General features: G+C 47.3%; 1 protein-coding gene across 3 annotated transcripts in view; it reads left to right on the forward strand.

The window, feature by feature from the left end:
• KCNN3 (potassium calcium-activated channel subfamily N member 3) overlaps positions 1 to 18,318 on the forward strand; it is a 92,367-nt gene that overhangs the window by 20,632 nt on the left and 53,417 nt on the right. For 2 of the 3 annotated variants that reach the window (XM_060269989.1, XM_060269990.1), the window contains exon 3: positions 14,932 to 15,350. In XM_060269989.1, coding sequence (XP_060125972.1) covers positions 14,932 to 15,350 — 419 coding nt within the window. Of the gene's footprint in view, positions 1 to 14,931; positions 15,351 to 18,318 lie in introns of those variants that run through there. The other variant, XM_035099031.2, reaches the window with a different exon arrangement.

The following is an 18,318-nucleotide window of genomic DNA, read 5'->3' on the forward strand; positions in this document are numbered from 1 at the left end:
GTGTGGGTGCAATCTTAACTGTGGTTTGTTTGGAACAAGCTGACTTTGTAAACTGTGGTTTGAAGTTGGCTTGTTTCAGACAAACCACAGTTTTTTCGGCTTTGGGTGACAAGGCACACTATAGTTAATCAAAACTGGAGGAGGAAACCTTGAAACCTTTCCTGGTCAGACTAGCAGTGAGGTGGGGAATAGAAAGAGCATAAGCCCAGGGTGGAAATTGGGTTTGCTCCCATTTTGATAAAACCATGGTTTGTTGTGATGTCCAAAGGCAACTGCCCTCCAACAGAATTGTGGCCCTCTGTTTCTGTACTTATGCAATTGCTTAATGGCAGGTAGGCATTCAACAAATGTAGCCACTCAGAATGCTGCCGCTCTTTACGAAGAGAAGCTTCAGATTTTGAGTTTCTGCCCGTCAGACACTAAAAATAAATTGTGTTTGAGAGATTTTGTTTGTGATGAGCCTGCACACTTGCCTACGTCTTTCGGGCTTCTCGGAGTTAATGATATTTTGTCCGCTGAACTCCTTTTTGCTGTTGTCATTGCTGAGTTTTCTGTGTGCTTGTCTTGCTGATTGTTTTATTTTTAGAATGCATTTTTACATAAGCCAACGAATCTGGGAAAGGTAGCATAGAAAGTTTTAAATAAATTAAGCACACCCACCCAACCCAAATTTGTATACCTAGTAAAAGCTGCCTTGATAAATAAAATAGATCCAAATTTGCATGTGCCCATTGGCATACATTATTTGACTTCTCTCGTGGCTCTCGCTTCTGAAATTTCAACTTTCGGCCCATGTATTTTTAAAACACCTATCTTGAGGTCTAGAACCATACTTTTAAGAAAAAGAAAGAAAGAAATTGGATATTTCTGGATGTGGAGTTACTCACCTGGTATAAAGCCTGCATTCTGCAATTATGGGGTCTCCAGAACCATCACCTCTCTAAGATTTTGGATTTCATCCTTCCCTAATCTGGGACCAGCCCACCCCCATAAGGCAGGGGGAGGCAACTGGAGGCAGGATCTGCAGGATCTTCCCTCGCCCCCTTCTTTCCTGGTGCCATTTTTCTGGGTGCTTGTCTTGCTGATTGTTCAAATATATGAAAGGATGTCATATAGAGGAGGGAGAAATGTTGTTTTCTGCTGCTCCAGAGAAGCGGACACGGAGCAATGGATTCAAACTACAAGAAAGAAGATTCCACCTCAACATTAGGAACTTCCTGACAGTAAAAGCTGTTCGGCAGTGGAATTTGCTGCCAAGGAGTGTGGTGGAGTCCCCTTCTTTGGAGGTCTTTAAGCAGAGGCTTGACAGGCATATGTCAGGAATGCTTTGATGGTGTTTCCTGCTTGGCAGGGGGTTGGACTGGATGGCCCTTGTGGTCTCTTCCAACTCTATGATTCTATGATTTTGGAGTCTGCCTCAGGTGCCAAAATGTCTTGGCATGGCGCTGGGTTCTCCTGTTGGCCCGTTCCCCAGCTGTGACAGTGGCTGTGTTCTACCTGCATGACCGCAGGCAGCAATGCTTCTGAATGGATACCAGTTGCTCTTGTGCCCTTCAAAACCTGTTTTTCCAATAAGAGTATGCTGGCTGCTGTTTCAGTGTTGGCCACCAGCTCTCCCTCGGGGCTAGACTGGTGCCTGTTAACGGATTGCAGCTCTTTAGAGGGTCGTGTTCTGTTTGGGAGTGGGCTGTTCCTATCAATTTGGAGCGAGTCTGCTCCCTCGCTTCAGTTGTTTGTAAATGTGTCGCTGGGGGGAATTGGGGGCACATTTGTCCGTTGTCAGGCAGCTGTCAGCGGTCCTAAGACCTAATGAAGAAGTGGAAGGCTGTAGGGGTGGGAGTGCAGAGTTAACCCTTGATGTCATGGACTGGCTGGGTGCAGAGGAGAGGTGGGAGGCACCAGCATAGCTGTCAAGTTCTCCGTTTTTTAAAGGGAAATTCCCTTATGCTGAATAGGCTTCCTCGCGAGAAAAGGGAGAACTTGACAGCTATGGGCACCAGCTGGGGAACCCCCAAGGGAAGAAGGCTTAGAGCTTGGGGGTGGGTGGTGGGACGACGAGAGGTGGCCAGAGGGAGAAGACTGGGAGGAGGTGGTGTCCGAAGCTGAAGAGGTAACAGGGTTTAGTGAGCTGGGAGAGTCTGTGGCAGAGAGAAGTCCAGAAACAGAAGCAGTAGCAGGAGGGAGGCCAAGAGGCAGAGATGCGTCTGGCTGGCAAAGAAACAAGGGTGTCCCCCTCCTGCTGTGACCAGCTTCCTCTCCCACTCTCTTCCAGGACCAGGAGAGGTATGAAGTGGGAGGAGCAAAGGCAGGTGTGCTGGCATAGTCTCAGATTGCTTGTGAAGGATTGAGGCAGCTGTGGGAAGCCTCCACAACTGCCTCGTAGGGGCAAGACCTACTGAGAAGTTGCTGTGCTCATTAGGCCTGGCCCTCCTGAGCACATTTGCCACATACACATACACATTTGCCACATACACATTTGCCACATACACCCAGACAACACCATTACTGGCCCCAACAACATCCAACATACCATCTCAGGACTATTTAATTGCTCATCCTCTAACATTGTGTATGCCATCAAATGCCAACAGTGCCCTTCAGCTCAAATGCCAACAGTGCCCTTCAAATGCCAACAGTGCCCTTCAGCTCTCTATATTGGACAAACAGGCCAAACCCTACGCCAAAGGATAAATGGACATAAATCTGACATCAGGAACCAGAAGACAGAAAAACCAGTAGGAGAACACTTCAATCTCCCAGGACATTCTATACAAGATCTCAAAGTAGCTGTCTTACTACAAAAGAATTTCAGAAATAGACTGGAAAGAGAAGTTGCTGAATTGCAACTTATCACCAAGCTCAAAACCATGGAGGGACCTGGTTTGAACAGAGATATCGGGTTCTTATCTCATTATACATGATAAGCGATCTTCAGCCATCTCAAAACCCTTGCTTTTTCATGCAAAACCATTTGCAGTCGTTTGCGGTCATCAACAGCTATCAGTCAGTCAATCACCCATTTCCACCACCCTTCTGAGTGATCCCCCCTCCCCATCCCCACCCCTCCCCACCCCTTCTCTACATAAGTGCCTGGAAACTTCCATTTCACTGTATCTGAAGAAGTGTGCATGCACACGAAAGCTCATACCAAAATAAAAACTTAGTTGGTCTTTAAGGTGCTACTGAAGGAATTTTTTTATTTTCCTCCTGAGCAGACCTTCTTTCTTCTAATAAAGAGTTGTCTTCACTTACTCCATGTGGCTTATTGCTGGCTCGCTTCTGACACTTAGGGTGGTCTTTCTCTCTCTCTACAGTGGTACCTTGGTTTTCGAACAGCTTAGTTCTCCAACATCTTGGATCCCGAACGCAGCAAACCCAGAAGTGACCGTTCCTGTTTGCGAACTTTTTTTCGGAAGCTGAACCTACTCCGTTTTCAGTACAGTGGTACCTCTACTTAGGAATTTAATGCATTTCAAACGCACATTCGTAAGTCGAAAAAAAATGTAAGTCGAATCCCATAGGAATGCATTGGGATAAAAAAATTCATAAGTCGAAGCAACCCTATCTAAAAATTCGTAAGTACAAAAAATCCTATCTAAACCGCATCCAAGATGGCGGACGGAGCTCCATTCGTAAGTAGAAACATTTGTAAGTAGAGTTATTTGTAAGTAGAGGTACCACTGTATTCCACATCCAATTAGAGTATTCCTCTTCCTGTTTGAGTGTTGCATTTCTGATTTGAGTCCCCCACTTCCGATTAGATATTTGGAGCTTATATTTGGTGATTTTGTTTTTGTTTTCGCGTTTTGTTTGGCTTTTTCGGCTAATTTGTTTTTGTGACTGTGTAGAACCCAGTTCAGCTACTGATAGATTGATTGCGTGACTGTGGAAATGGATAAAAGCTGCAAAGCCAAGAGAACCATTAACAGAACAACAATAGAAGTAGTAAAACGCATGTTAAATTTCAGTTTTAGGGCTTGCTTTTGAAGTCTGGAACAGATCGATCCATTTTGCATTACTTTCTATGGGAAAGCGCCCCTTGGTTTTGGAACGCTTTGGTTTTGGAACAGATTTCCAGAACGGATTAATACCATAGATCTGCATACAGAAAGTCGCAGTGGGGCAGCCCCCAGTCCCCTCAGCTTAAAGGATTTGGAAATTAGGGGTGGGGAGCCTCCACCCTGGGGCCAAATACAGACCGTGAGACCTCCCTGTCTGACCCTCAGGACTCTACCTGCGTTAGTTGCTCCGCCCACTTTTTGCCTCTGGCCCCACCCACTACTGTCATATGCCTCTCTGTTCCCGGAAGGCTGCCCAGGAGGGAATGCCGCCCTCATGCTCAAAAGGGTGTGTCATACAATCGTAGCATGGGGACAGCTTTGTTTAGCACTGCTGTTAATGGGGCTGCCTTGATTATTGAATGAGCTGTCAGAGCGACTCATAAAACAATGTTCCTTTGATGGACCCCCGTGGGCGATTTACCTGCAGGGATGGAAGTCGAATGTGCTCTAGGCGTGGGTGGCGAGGTATAAGAAACAGCAGTTTTGGAATAACATGCACCAAAATTCATTAAATCTGTCAAAAGAGCAGTTTCCTGCAAGGCACCCAAACCCTCATATAATGTGAAGGAGATAAATCATTAGTTTTATCATTCACGAAAGTGATAAAATTTCCAAAATTATACCATATTTTTTCTGTGTATAAGACTAGGTTTTTCCCCTTGAAAAAATATAAAAAATTAGGGGGCGTCTTATACTCTGGGCCATCACCTCACCCCCCATTTTCTTAGATCTGAGTCCCCCAAAATAGGGGGGCATCTTACGCATGGGGGCTTATAGATGGAAAAATATGGTATATATTGCTTGTCTCCTGATTACTTTCAAGTTATGTCAGTTTTCCTTGAAGTTGTGTAGGAGACTTTAAATCCCTGGAACAGCTCAGTCGGTAAGAGCATGAGACTCTTAATCGCAGGGTCAGGGGTTCGAGCCTGATGTTGGGCAAAAAAGATTCCTGCATGGCCCGGGGTTGGACTAGATGACCCTTGGGGGTCCCTTCCAACTCTACGTTTCTGCGAGTGGTTCGGAGGGTGTACGACGCAGCTGCATCTAGCAGAGCCTGGTGTGGACAGGAGCCTATGATCCAGCCTGAGGCTGGGGTGGCTTGCACGCTATTGCACAGATGGCCTCCTGCTGCTGCTGTGACAATACACAGCCGCTCCCAGCTGCCCTTTCACCTTGAGTACACAGAGAGAAATCAGCTTCGTGTAACTAAGCATGAACCCGGCAGCTGCGGAGGGTGCTAATCCCACCTACCGGTACTCGCCCTGCGCGAAACATCTGCTTTCTTCCGCTCTGCAAGGCTGAGCTTCCCTTCCCGGTTTTTCTCAGGCCCCCGAAACCCAAGACACGGCTTGGCTTGGCGTTTTTGATACTGGTGGGAGCCAGGAAAAAGGAGGAGAATTTGCCTTGTTGGCAATTCCCCCCTTTTAAGAAAAAGATGCCCAGAGATTGCAGCGCAGAATGCTATGCTGTCAGAGGGGGGCATTTCAGAAGAAGAGCCCAGAACAGGGGTCAGCAAACGTTTTCAGCAGGGGGCCAGTCCACTGACCCTCAGACCTTGTGGGGGGCCAGACTATATTTTTTTTGGGGGGGGATTAACGCATTCCTATGCCCCACAAATAACCCAGAGATGCATTTAAAATATTAGGTCACATTCTACTCATGTAAAAACACGCTGATTCCCGGGCCGGATTTAGAAGGCGATTGGGCCTGATCCGGCCCCTGGGCCTTAATTTGCCTACCCATGGCCCAGAAGGATCAGGTCAAACTTTGACCGTCAAAGGCCCATCTTGTCAAGCATCCTGTTCTCCCAGTGGCCAACTTAATGCCTCATCAGGAAGCCCACAAGCAGGACCCGGGTTCAGGAGCTGCTCACCCCTACTGTGTTTCCCAGCAACTGGGATTCAGAAACATTACTGCCTCTGACTGTGGAGGGAGAACATAGGGAGGTCCTGGCCCTTGTGGTTAGCAGGCATGAATAGCCTTCTCTGCGTATTTGCCTCATTCCCTTTTAAAGCCGTCCAAATTGGTGGCCATCCCTGCCTCTTGTGGCTGGGAGTTCCAAAGTTCAACTATGCCTTGTATGAAGAACTTCCTTTAATCTGTCCTGAATCTTCCAACGTTCATTGGATGCCCCCATGTTGTACGGTTATTTATGAGAGAGGGAGAAATACTTTCCTCCATCCCCTTCCTCGACGCCATGCATATTTACAGGTGAAACTCGGAAAATTAGAATATCGTCGAAAAGTGCATATATTTCAGTAATGCAACTTATTTTTTTTTCTTTTAATTTTTACAAATGTTTTCTTTTGGAAATTCCACAGTAATAAAACAAATAGTTACAATAATACAAAAACAAACATCGCTATTACATTTCATTCATTCCATTCCATTTATAATTGACCCGCCTAACGACAAATAATTACAATCACAACAAATAAAGGCTTGACATATCTTGCTTTGCATGTCATGCATCTATCTCATATATTGGTTTCACCTTTTAAGTTGCATTACTGAAATAAATGCACTTTCCGGCGATATTCTAATTTTCCGAGTTTCACCTGTACATAAATTGCTTTTGTGTCGCCTCTCGCTCAGATTTTCTCTCTAAAAAACTAAGCAATTCCAAGTGCTGCAATCTTTCCTCGGAGGGGAGTTGTTTCATCCCCTTGATCATTTTCTTGTCCTTTTTCTGAGCTATATAATATCCATATAATTGTTGTAATCTGCCCTGGGACATCAACAAGAACACCAACATCATCATCATCGACAACAACAATGGACAAGATCCGAGTGCAACAGCAACTCTAACTTCAGTTCCTCGGACAGTGGAGAGAGAAAATAGTCTCTTCTTCCATGAACTCATGTAATCTTCTGCTAAAGCTATCCAAGTTGTTCGCCATTATTTATCTTGCAGGGGTGAATTCCAGAGTGAATTCTGAATGGAGCCTCCCCTTTCAGAGGCAGTCTACCTCTGAATAGTGGATGCTGGGGGAAGAACTGTGGGCACTCAGAGGACATACAAAGATAAGAAGAGCCCTTTTAGATCAGGCTGGGGGTGAGAGACTAATGCAAAATGGCTACCCTCCCACCGAAAGAGCAGGAAAGAGAAAGAAACGTAAAGTGGTTGGGGGGAATTAATCTATTCATTTTGTTGTTGTTCATAAATGAACATGTTTGAAACCCTTTCTTCTTTTCTCAACACTGTTCCATCTTGGTTGTTATATCACCTGTCACTGGTGTGCTGCTGCTGCAGGTTAGAAAACATTTTTTCCTCCCTGAACCCAGGAATCATTTTGAATTACTGCAGCCAGCCACAATATGCATAGCCACAAATGAAAAGGCATAACTCAATGCTGCCTGGCAATTTTTTTTTAACCATCTTTATGGAATAGAAAGGAATACAAGGAAAATAAACAGCAAAACCACCAGAGCACTAAGCAGGAGGATCCTGGCTCGATTCCCCATAATTGTGCCAGAAGAGACTTAACCTGTTGAATTTCTGCCTGCTATATAGCACAAGAGCCCCATTTCCCCCGCAGTGCCAACCAAAGCCTCAGTTGTCATCCTGTACCTGCTTACCTGGGAGCACAAAGAGACTTCTGAGTAGACATGCCAGACCTTTGTAACACCACGTTTCTTAAAACAGTGCCTGGTGTTTAGCTCCTGCACAGAAAGAGCCTCTTTGTAAAGTTTTCACATTTCTTTTTGGTGAGCGAGGGGGATTTTTAAATAAAAAAATCATTTTACTACCTTTATTGTATAGTAGTATTTTCAGAAAGTAACTTCCTATTTCTATGGATTTACCTGATTCCAGATGACCCCCCCCCCTTACTGGAAAATGCTTCCTGGTTGCTAGGGAGAAAGGAGGGGCAAACAAGGACTAGTAAATAAGACAGAAGCAGGAAATGGGAAACCTAAGAGGAGGGGAAAGCAGCAGCTCTTTAGGATCCCCCAAAATTCTATTGCTCGGTCTCCAAACAGTCTCAAGGCAGTTCACAACATAAAATGGGAAGGGAGGGGTTGAACCCATGCTCCCCAGAGGAATGTTGGGATATAAATCAAGTAAATACATGGTTAGACCAGTATTTCACAAACTTGGGTTCCAAGCTGTTTTTGGACTACAACTCCCATCATCCCTAGCTAGCAAGACCAGTGGTCAGGGATGATGGGAATTGTAGTCTGAAAAAACAGCTGGAGACCCAAGTTTGGGAAGCACTGGGTTAGACGCTTGGAAGTTGGAAGAGCCTCTCGTTGAACTGGTGTAGATCACTTGAGCTTCTGTCTGCTGTAGTTAATGTGTGAACACTGGTGTGTGTGTGTGTGTGTGTGTGTGTGTGTGTGTGTGTGTGTTTTAATGTGTTTTTACGGCCATTGCACCAATGCTCTGTGCTATCTATCCAAAAAGGAACCTGCTTTGTAGACTGGTCCAGGCTTTGGTGGATGGTGTGGAGGTTGCCGAAATGCAGGTGGAATTTCTCCCCAGGGGCTCCTCCCTGCTTGGCTCCAGGTGATGCAGATGTTATTGATGTGTCTCAGGTAAAGGTCAAGCCTCTGGGGGAGAGGAGGCAAGAGAGCTTTGTTCCAATTCAGACATGTGATTGCATTCTGGCACTCTGCAAAAATGCCCATGGCGTAGCGATGCCGCTCGTGTTCCCGAACCTGAAATTATTGGTATAGAAAGTTGGTGGAGGAAATATGGGAAGGCCGGGAGGGGTGATGAATGGCTGTGTATTTACAAGTCAGCAACAAAATGTTGCCGCATTCTGTTCAGCAGCTCTGTTCCTCCTCTCTCTGGTTTTCCATTCTTGACCTCCCCAACATTTAGCATTCTGTGCTCATTGGTTTTCCCCCCTCCCCCGCAAACGATTTTTCCCACCTCCAGATCTTTTTATTGTTGCAGAATGGGTATAGCTCAGTGGTAGAGGATCTGCCTTGCATACAGAAGGCCCCAGGTTCAATCCCCAGCATCTCCAGGGACGTCTGGGAATGCCCCCTGCCTGAAATGATGAAGAACCTCTGCCTGTCAGTGTAGACAACACTAAGCTAGGTGGGTCAAGGGTCTGTGTCATTATAAGGCAGCTTCCTATGTATGAACTGTGCTGCTACCTTTTAAGATGTGTTAGTTTGCACTAGGGAAGTTTCTGGTGACAGATGTCCACTGCGAGAAGCAATTTCATCTTGGCTTCTTTGCCAACTTCTATGAATCCTGCTCAGACAGTTACTTTTATCTGTCTTCAAGGGCTGGGCTGGGAGGTTGTGTGTTTCCAGACTCTGGGCTTTGCACAAAGCCAAGGATTGGCTTTGGAAAGGAGGTGAGTCCTTAAAAGTCTGCAAGGTTGCCTAACCCCCTCTATGCTTGCTGGACCTCTCCAAACTGCAGAACTGGTGTTGTTGTTGTATGTAGCTGTTGATTAAATTTGTATACCGACAAGTCTCAGGGCAGTTCACAATGTAAAATAACAATACAAAATCGCAAAATACATAACAATACAAAGTTACCTCGTTGTTAGGTTGAGCTTAATCTCACCAAAGTTCAGTAGAATTAAATACAGCCTTTTGGGATTGAAAGGTATTTGATAGAACCAAAAAGGTTGTTTATATTGCAAAACAATGTGAATAACCATACTCCCAACTTCAGACACTATATCTTCTCCAAAGTCCCGTTTTGCTCGTGCAAGGAATGTGTTCCATGTTTGTAAGCAGTTGATCTTTCAGTGTGGCTACACCTGCACTTTGGAACTCCCTGCCTATTGACACCAGGCTGTACTCTTTCTGGCACCTACTAAAAGCGTTTTTTAAAAAAAGCAAAAGCCTATCCAGACGTGTAGAGCATGGAGATACAGGTTTTCATCTGCTCATTGTTGACTTTTAAAAAGGGTTTTCAACTGTTGTTTTTAAATGTTTACTGATAATTTCATTGTACAGCACTGATTGTAAACCACTTTGGGGTTGTTGTTGTTTTTTTTTTTAAAAAACCACACACAATCAAGTGGCATATTAATTTTATGAAATGAATGAATAAAAGTCAAGTGGGTTGTTTGGTGACTGGGTTCGTTTGAGAGAGGGTGGGGTTAGTCTGGGTTGAGTTTTGGCTCCCAGCAGAAGGGGGGGGCACACATAGGAGCCCTGGGCCTCAGTCAGAGTATGCAGGATTTAATTGGGGCCAAAGCTGAAAATTGAAGTTAAACCTCGGAACTGTTTGTTGTTAGCGCTGCATGTAAAGTGTGTGGGATCGGGACCCTCTCCTCCCACCCAATTGATTTAGTATAAACATTAAGAACATCGAAAGAGCCCTGCTGGATCAGGTGTTAGGCAAAATATTCCTGTGTTGCAGAGGGTTGGACTAGATGACCCTCGTGGTCCCTTCCGACTCTACGATTCTATGATATTTCCTTGATAATCTCAGGCCAAAGGCCCGCCTAGTTCAGCATCCTCTTCTCCCAGTGGCCAAGCAGATGCTCCTGTGCGAAGCCCACAAACAGGACCCGAGTGCGATAGTGTTCTCTCTACTTGTCATTTTCAGTAACTGCTACTTAGCGGTATATATTTCTGGGGTGAGCTGTCCCTGGCAATGAGTGGCGGATTCTGGAGTTAACACCTGCCTGAGTTAAAGCTCCTTAATAGGCAAGGGAATCCTCGCTATGGTATGCACGATGGCACTCTCCCCCCTCCCTCCCCCCCTTTCACTCTTTCATTAATTAGCATTTCACTCTGGGCAATTCCAAATGGGTTTCCTCTCTGAATTGCAATGCAATCCTACCACAGCCCCAAGAGAGACTTAAAAAACGGAGTGTTTGTGGTTGGGAAAGCCAGGCAGTTGAGCTTCTGGCATGGAGTGTGGTGTGTATTTATTTATGCTGCTTGTTTTTATTTATGCAACGAGAGGGGGGGGGAGGTTGCTGATGTGGGCATGAGGGTGCCCAATTGTCCTTGATTTGATTGGCTTCCATTATGCTGCATTCGGTAGTCCCTCCTCTGTATTATCTATCTATCTATCTATCTATCTATCTATCTATCTATCTATCTATCTATCTATCTATCTATCTTTCTATCGATTGTCTTCCCCCCTTAATCAGATTTTCAAAAAAAAAACCCATACAATATAAAACCAAACTAATCTAAACAAATATGAAGTGGGGACAGGGCCGTCTTAAGAATGTCGGGCGCCCGGGCACCGTGGCGCGGAGATCGCTCTGGCGCCCCCGCCCTGCCCCGTTTCTAGCCGTGGCTGGTGGGCGGGCGCAGCCCCCCTGGCAGCCCCGCGCCACCCAGCCTCCCCCTAGAGCCGGCCCTGAGTGGGGAGGGGAGGGGAGGAGTAATACAAAGTCCTTTTTCACAGATCAATCTTAACTTGACCCACACAGAGAAAGGTGAATATATACATTACCCCCCCCCCCCAAATGTTATCATACCGGTAGTTAAGCAGACCTTAACCTAATACGGTATTAATCGCTGAATTTGTCCGTGGAAAGTCTACGCTTGTCCGCAACTTGTTCATGTGTAGTGAGTTTGTACATACCTTCAATCCATTTGTTAAAGGGAGCTGCTTTTTTTTATTTTCCCTGTTCATCAATACCTATCTTTATCCCTGTGACATCTCCAGCAGCTAGATGTCTTAGATAATCTTTTCATAAACAAGCGTAAAGGAGTCCAGAAAGTTCTCAATATTTTTGTTGTTGTACGAGTCTGAATTTGAGGTCCTTGTTTAGTTTGAGCCAGTAGCGGCTGGTGGGGTGGAAGGCAGGGAGCCTAAGCAGCTCACAGCTCAGGAAGAAAGCCTTAGCGACCCTTGAGAGAGGGCCTAGAGCTCTACCTGGCCTTCCTGGAAGGCAACTTTTAACCTAACCAGAAAATATGTATGTGCATTATAGTTCAGCGTTTGCTCCAGACACTTTAAAAGCACTGTGATGCTCCTGTAAACAAGCTGCCTTTCGTTACGCTTGCAGAGAGCTGTTAGAAAAGCCCCGTTCCTCTCCCAGAACTACATTTCCCAGAGTTCTCTGTGAAGAGGGACTAATTGTTAAACCACTGTGGAAGTGATAGCTCTGTGATGGGGGCTATTGGGGCCTCCTGACAACTTTCGGCACCCTTAACAGCCATGGCTGCCCCCAGAGAATTCTGGGAGTTGGCGTTCATTCAGGTTAGGAGAGCCCTAATTCCCAGAAAAAGCGATGAAAAAAGAGAAAAGCGATGATATAGCCTCTCTGATGACTGTAGCTCTAGGAGAGGAACGGGGGGGGGGGGTGTTTCCTAAACATTTCTCAGCACCCTTAAACTACAGCTCCCAGAATCCTTTGGGGGAAGCCATGAGTGTTTAAAGAGGTATCATAGTGCTTTAAATGAATGTTGTGGATGTGTCCTTCCACTCTGCTCCTCCCTCCCCCTTTCTTCCCCTGCTGCCAACTTAGCATCAGGGAAGACTAATTAGGTACCTCTGGATTTAGGATGGGATTGCCATGGCAACCCGGTGGCAACGCTCACGTGTTATTGGGTGGGGTAGGAGAGAGCCCGTCTCCGAGAAATAGTTCTGTTGTTGTTTGGGCTAGAGGGAAGACGGATGTAAAGAGAAATCAACGGCATTCCCCCCCCCCTGTGGGTTTCTGTGTGTATGTAATGGAGCCCCAGGCAGGAAGGGCCGAGTTGGTGGCTGGCGGTTGGCCCAAGGCCCCTGGCTCCCTTTAAATAGACTACAGCTGCCTTTCAGATAGGCAGGCATGAAAACTTTCCAAGCGGGGAGCCCAGACGCGCCTCTTGGTCACGATCGGGGCTGGATGATGGCGGAGGGTGGGAAATAATAGTCTGCGTTTCTCACACACAGTCCCATTACTACACCTGCAGGAAATCTTGACACTTCCCCCCCCCCCCTTCCCCAATGGGGAATATTTCCTACAGGTGTATTAGCATGATGATTTGTGAGAAATGCAGGTTGTAAATAAGCATTGGTTTCCTATAACACACAATGGAAGATCTTCACCTTATCGGCCAGCGGGCATCCTCCCTGCTCTGTGGGGACAAAGGTTGCCTAAGAGCCCACTTGAATCGAGCCGCCTCCGCCTCTGGACCTGCATCCTGTTTTTCGCACTGGTCCCCTGGCCTGATGTCTCCAGGAAGTAGAGACTATTGAGCTGAAGAAGAAGGGGGCAGAGGCCGGAGAGAGAACTGTGAGTTTGGAAAGGGTGTCTTTCCTTTCCATCTTCTTCAGTATCCGCTAGGAAACACACCAAACTTTGGTACTTGGAACTGGGTGTGGGCTGTGCTGAATGGCCTGCTGAATGGGACACAGCTATGGGCAGTCTTGAAGATGCTCCAAACCTTGGGCCTGCCTACAAAAAGCAAGCCTAGAGTGAGAGACAGTGACGTCAGCCCTCCTTCTCTCTGTGAGACTTCTGTAGGGGGGGGGGACTATGAGTGACAGCCAGGAGGTTGAGAGGGAAGGTGCGTCCAAAGTCGTCAACTGAATATTGGTTTATTTGTTGTTGTTGTTTAGTCGTATCCGACTCTTTGTGACCCCATGGACCAGAGCACGCCAGGCACTCCTGTCTTCCACTGCCTCCCGCAGTTTGGTCAGACTCATGTTCGTAGCTTCGAGAACACTGTCCAACCAGCTCGTCCTCTGTCGTCCCCATCTCCCTGTGCCCTCCATCTTTCCCAACATCAGGGTCTTTTCCAGGGAGTCTTCTCTTCTCATGAGGTGACCAAAGTATTGGAGCCTCAGCTTCAGGATCTGTCCTCCCAGGGAGCACTCAGGGCTGATTTCCTTCAGAATAGATAGGTTTGATCTTATTGCAGTCCATGGGACTCTCAAGAGTCTCCTCCAGCACCATAAGTGTTATTAGTAATTTTGTAGTAATGTAACATTTTTATAAGCTAACTATTTTTAATACTTGTTGTTTCAGTTGTCTGTTGTTGCTTGGTACATTGCTTAGATTTACACACACACACACACACAAAGTGCTTTTTTCTGGGGGTACACGGGGGTATGCATGCCCCTAAACATTTTGTGAATCTAAGTTTGGCCTCATTGAGGGGCAGTATTTCAATATGAGTAGGAAATGAGAGTACTCCTAAACATTTTTTAAGAAAAAAGCAGTGTGTGTATGTGTATGTACATGTATATGTATATGTGGCAGTATAGAAATGGTGTAAATAACAATAACAATAACAATAATTGGTATCTGAAGAAGTGTGCATGCACACGAAAGCTCATACCTATGACAAACTTAGTTGGTCTCTAAGGTGCTACTGGAAGGATTTTTAAAATTTTGTTTTGACTCCGTCAGACTAACACGGCTACCTACCTGTAACTAATAACAATAATTATTCAGTAAGTTAAGGTCACTTATGCTTGACCCCAGTGCTTTTTTTCTTAAAAAATGTTTAGGGGTACTCTCATTTTGACTCAAGAAAATCACCATTTTATAGTTCAAATCGGGAGAAATAAACACAGCAAATGGACAAAAGTACAAAGATTCACAAAATGTTTAGGCGAGAATGCTTACCTCTGCGTTCCCCTGAGAAAAAAAGCACTGCTTGAACCTATCCAATCACAAAAGGAAGGAATTGGCACATCTTGAGGGAATCCCCCCGAAGAACCAAAAAAGAAAAAAGAGATGAAAAAAACATTTCGAGAAATAAAATCCTAAACTCAGCGAGGATTCATCATGCTCAATGTCCATTCAATGTTAAGCATCTGCTGGGGAGAAACTGGGGCAGGACGGAATGGAGTATCGTGGAGGGGGGCACGGTTGGGTGACTGGCAGACATCCTTTTACAGGAATTCCCCACACTGCGACGACATTCTGCTGCCAGCCCTGCCCACCCATCTCTTCTAACCCTTGCCGTTTTCTCCCTTCCCTCCCCGCCCTGCCAGCTCTTCGTGATCGACAATGGTGCCGACGACTGGCGGATCGCCATGACCTACGAACGTATCCTCTACATCAGCCTGGAGATGCTGGTGTGCGCCATTCACCCCATCCCCGGGGAGTACAAGTTTTTTTGGACGGCCCGGCTGGCCTTCTCGTACACGCCTTCGCGGGCGGAGGCGGACGTGGACATAATCCTCTCCATCCCCATGTTCCTGCGTCTCTACTTGATCGCCCGGGTCATGCTCTTGCACAGCAAACTCTTCACGGACGCTTCGTCCCGCAGCATCGGGGCCCTCAACAAGATCAACTTCAACACCCGCTTTGTTATGAAGACCCTCATGACCATCTGCCCCGGGACTGTCCTCCTGGTCTTCAGCATCTCCTTGTGGATCATTGCTGCCTGGACGGTGCGTGTGTGTGAGAGGTGAGCTCGCGAGTCGCGCACAGATATGTAGGGGAGGTGCCTCAGGGAGGTGCCTCGTGTGTGTCCGGCTGGGGGCTGATGGGAGTTGGGATCCAGGAATATTCGATGAACTACAACTCCCATCATCCCTGTCTGTTGGCTATGCTGTCTGGGGCTAATGGGAGTTGGGATCCAGGAATATTCATTTAACTACAACTCCCATCATCCCTGTCTATTGGCTGTGCCGTCTGGGGCTGATGGGAGTTGGGACTCTGATTATACCTGACTCTTCTCAGTGCTGGCTGACATTTGTGTTTATCCAGATTTAGCCCCTCTTCTCCGACAACCACTCATGGCCCATCGGTTCCCTAGCCCCAATTGGGTAGCGTTCATTGGTCAGACCTTCCTGTCACAAAACCTCTGCCACAAAGAGAGGTGGCATTGCCCGGCGACAGATGACTCAGGACGAGTCTGCCTCCGATTGGCAGGAGAGGCCTCTGGCGAGCGGAGCACGAGGCAGGCGACCTCCGCCTGCTGCCCTCAGCCCATTTCCGTTTTGACAGGGGACTGTGTTTCTGCTCTTTTCACCCGTCCCCTAAAAACCTCCCCCACCCACCCACCAAAAAAAAGACCTGTTGCCACAGGCAAAAGTTAACCTTCAGTTGAAGAAGACAAAAAAGAAAACACCCCTAAGATGCGAGATCGTGTGTGCCAGTCTCCGAACCGTTTGCGATGCTGGGTGCCAGGGAAGAGTCACCACTGGTGGGCATTCCTGCGAAAATAATAATTAAGGGAAAGGACTGACTAAGCCTTGCCCCCACCCCAAACGCCCACGACCTCATTACTGCCTGGCAAGTGATGGGAGCGGCTTAGAGGGTGGAATATACCCCTGTTGCCAGGCTCTCTAGCAGCCAAGCTCCCTAGGAAGTGGACGGGGAAGGGAGAGAAGAATGAAAGACTCGGCAAGCGGCGGATCTTTGCCAAGGTGGGGGAGGTTGGCAGGATGCCAGTGGGTGCCCTGCAGAACGCCAGATGCCAACAATTCTCTAGCTGCCAGCTTCTTTTTCTCCCCCTTCGCCTTCCACACTGAGTAATGCTAATTCCACCCTAATTCCACGTGTGTGCGTTTAAGAAGAAGAAGAAAGATTCATTCTCCACATCTATCTATCTGTCTATCTTATCTATCTAATCTGTATCCTGCCTCTCTCTTCATTTAATCTCCATGACAACCCTTTGAGGTAGGTTAGGCTGCGAGGACACAGAGACTGTCCTAAAGTAACACCCAGTGAACTTTGTGGATGAAATGAAGGTTTGAACCCTGGTCTCCCAGGTCCTAGTCAGGTTGGATAGCTCAGCTGGTTTGATCATGGTGCTGATAACATCAAGGTTGCAGGTTCAATCCCCATAGGAGACAGCTGCATATTCCTGCATTGCAGGGGGTTGGATGAGATGATTCTTAGGGTCCCTTCCAACTCTATCCTGACTCCCCAGTGGATAATGTCTACCTGTGCTGTAAGAGGCAGTGGTATGCTGGGCATTGCAGGTGAGGAGGGTGTTGTGCTCAGGTCCTGCTTGCAGGCTTTCCAAGAGGCAACTGGTTCGCCACTGGGAGAACTGAATGCTGGGACTAGATGGGCCATTGGCCTGATCCAGCAGAGCCGATCTAGGTTCTTATGAAGCCCTTTAAGGGTCAACACCAACACAACAGTCATTTCGCAGATGCAATTCATGGGCACATGTTGTTGTTGTTGTTGCTGTTGGGACGTCCATTTAGGCTTCATTCCTGATGGTGAACAAACAGCAATCTTTAATCAGGACTACACCTGGTAGGGGGATGCGGGTGGTGCTGTGGGTTAAACCACAGAGCCTAGGGCTTGCCGATCAGAAGGTCGGCGGTTTGACGGGGTGAGCTCCCGTTGCTCGGTCCCAGCTCTTGCTAACCTCGCAGTTCGAAAGCACGTCAAAGTGCAAGTAGATAAATAGGTACCGCTCCAGCAGGAAGGTACATGCCGTTTCCGTGTGCTGCTCTGGTTCGCCAGAAGCGGCTTAGTCATGCTGGCCACATGACCCGGAAACTGTACACCGGCTCCCTCGGCCAATAACGCGAGATGAGCGCCGCAACCCCAGAGTCAGTCATGACTGACCTAATGGTCAGGGGTCCCTTTACCTTTCCCTTCACACCTGGTAGGAAGCAGATGCTCCACCACTGAGCTGCATCCCTTCCGAGGAACATCTGCCTTCTTCTTAGTCCACCCAACTCAATATTGTCCACACTGACTGGCAGCGTCTCTCCAGGGTTTCAGGCAGGGACACTTCCCAGCCCTACCTGATGATTGATTCTGGGACCTTCCGCGTGCAAGGCAGATGTACCACAGGTAGAGATGCAGGGAAAGGGTCAAGTTAAACACAGACACCCCTTTCTGCCTCTGTTTCTCTGCTTGCAAGGGGTCGATCTGTTCAGTGGTAGGGGAGGGGTGGTGTTTAACTTGACCCTCATCTCTTCCTCTTTGCAAAGGGGTGTGAGGACAGCCTAGCTCCAGGAGGCTAGCATGCAGAAGCCTTCCTCTTTTTCCTTCGAAAGGAACCCCCAACCACTCGACACGCACCGAACGCAGTGCTTGGGAGCTGGGTGGAGAGAAACCATTTGTTGGGGGCCGACAGTGAGAAAGTGTGCGTGAGAATATACATGCGCACGCCAAGGGTCCAGATGTTTTCACCGAAAGCAGGAACAGCTCACATGAGAGCAACAACTGGCCTCCAACCAGACACCCCCCAAATAACCCCCCCCCCAAAAGGGACAGAACAGAAATTTGGCTGCTGGTGCCAAGTGCAGATATCATCTGCTCTCCGTGGACATCCAGCCTTGTTTCTTTCCTTGGTTGTCCTCCCCTCTTCCTCCCCACACCCAGCAAGAGGGAGGAGTAGCGAGGGAGGGAGTTTCTTTCCATGGCTGTGGTACCCCAAATTAAATGAATCTGCTAAGTGCTGC

The sequence above is a fragment of the Zootoca vivipara genome, chromosome 17, assembly GCF_963506605.1.
Source record: "Zootoca vivipara chromosome 17, rZooViv1.1, whole genome shotgun sequence".
Lineage (NCBI taxonomy): Eukaryota > Metazoa > Chordata > Lepidosauria > Squamata > Lacertidae > Zootoca > Zootoca vivipara.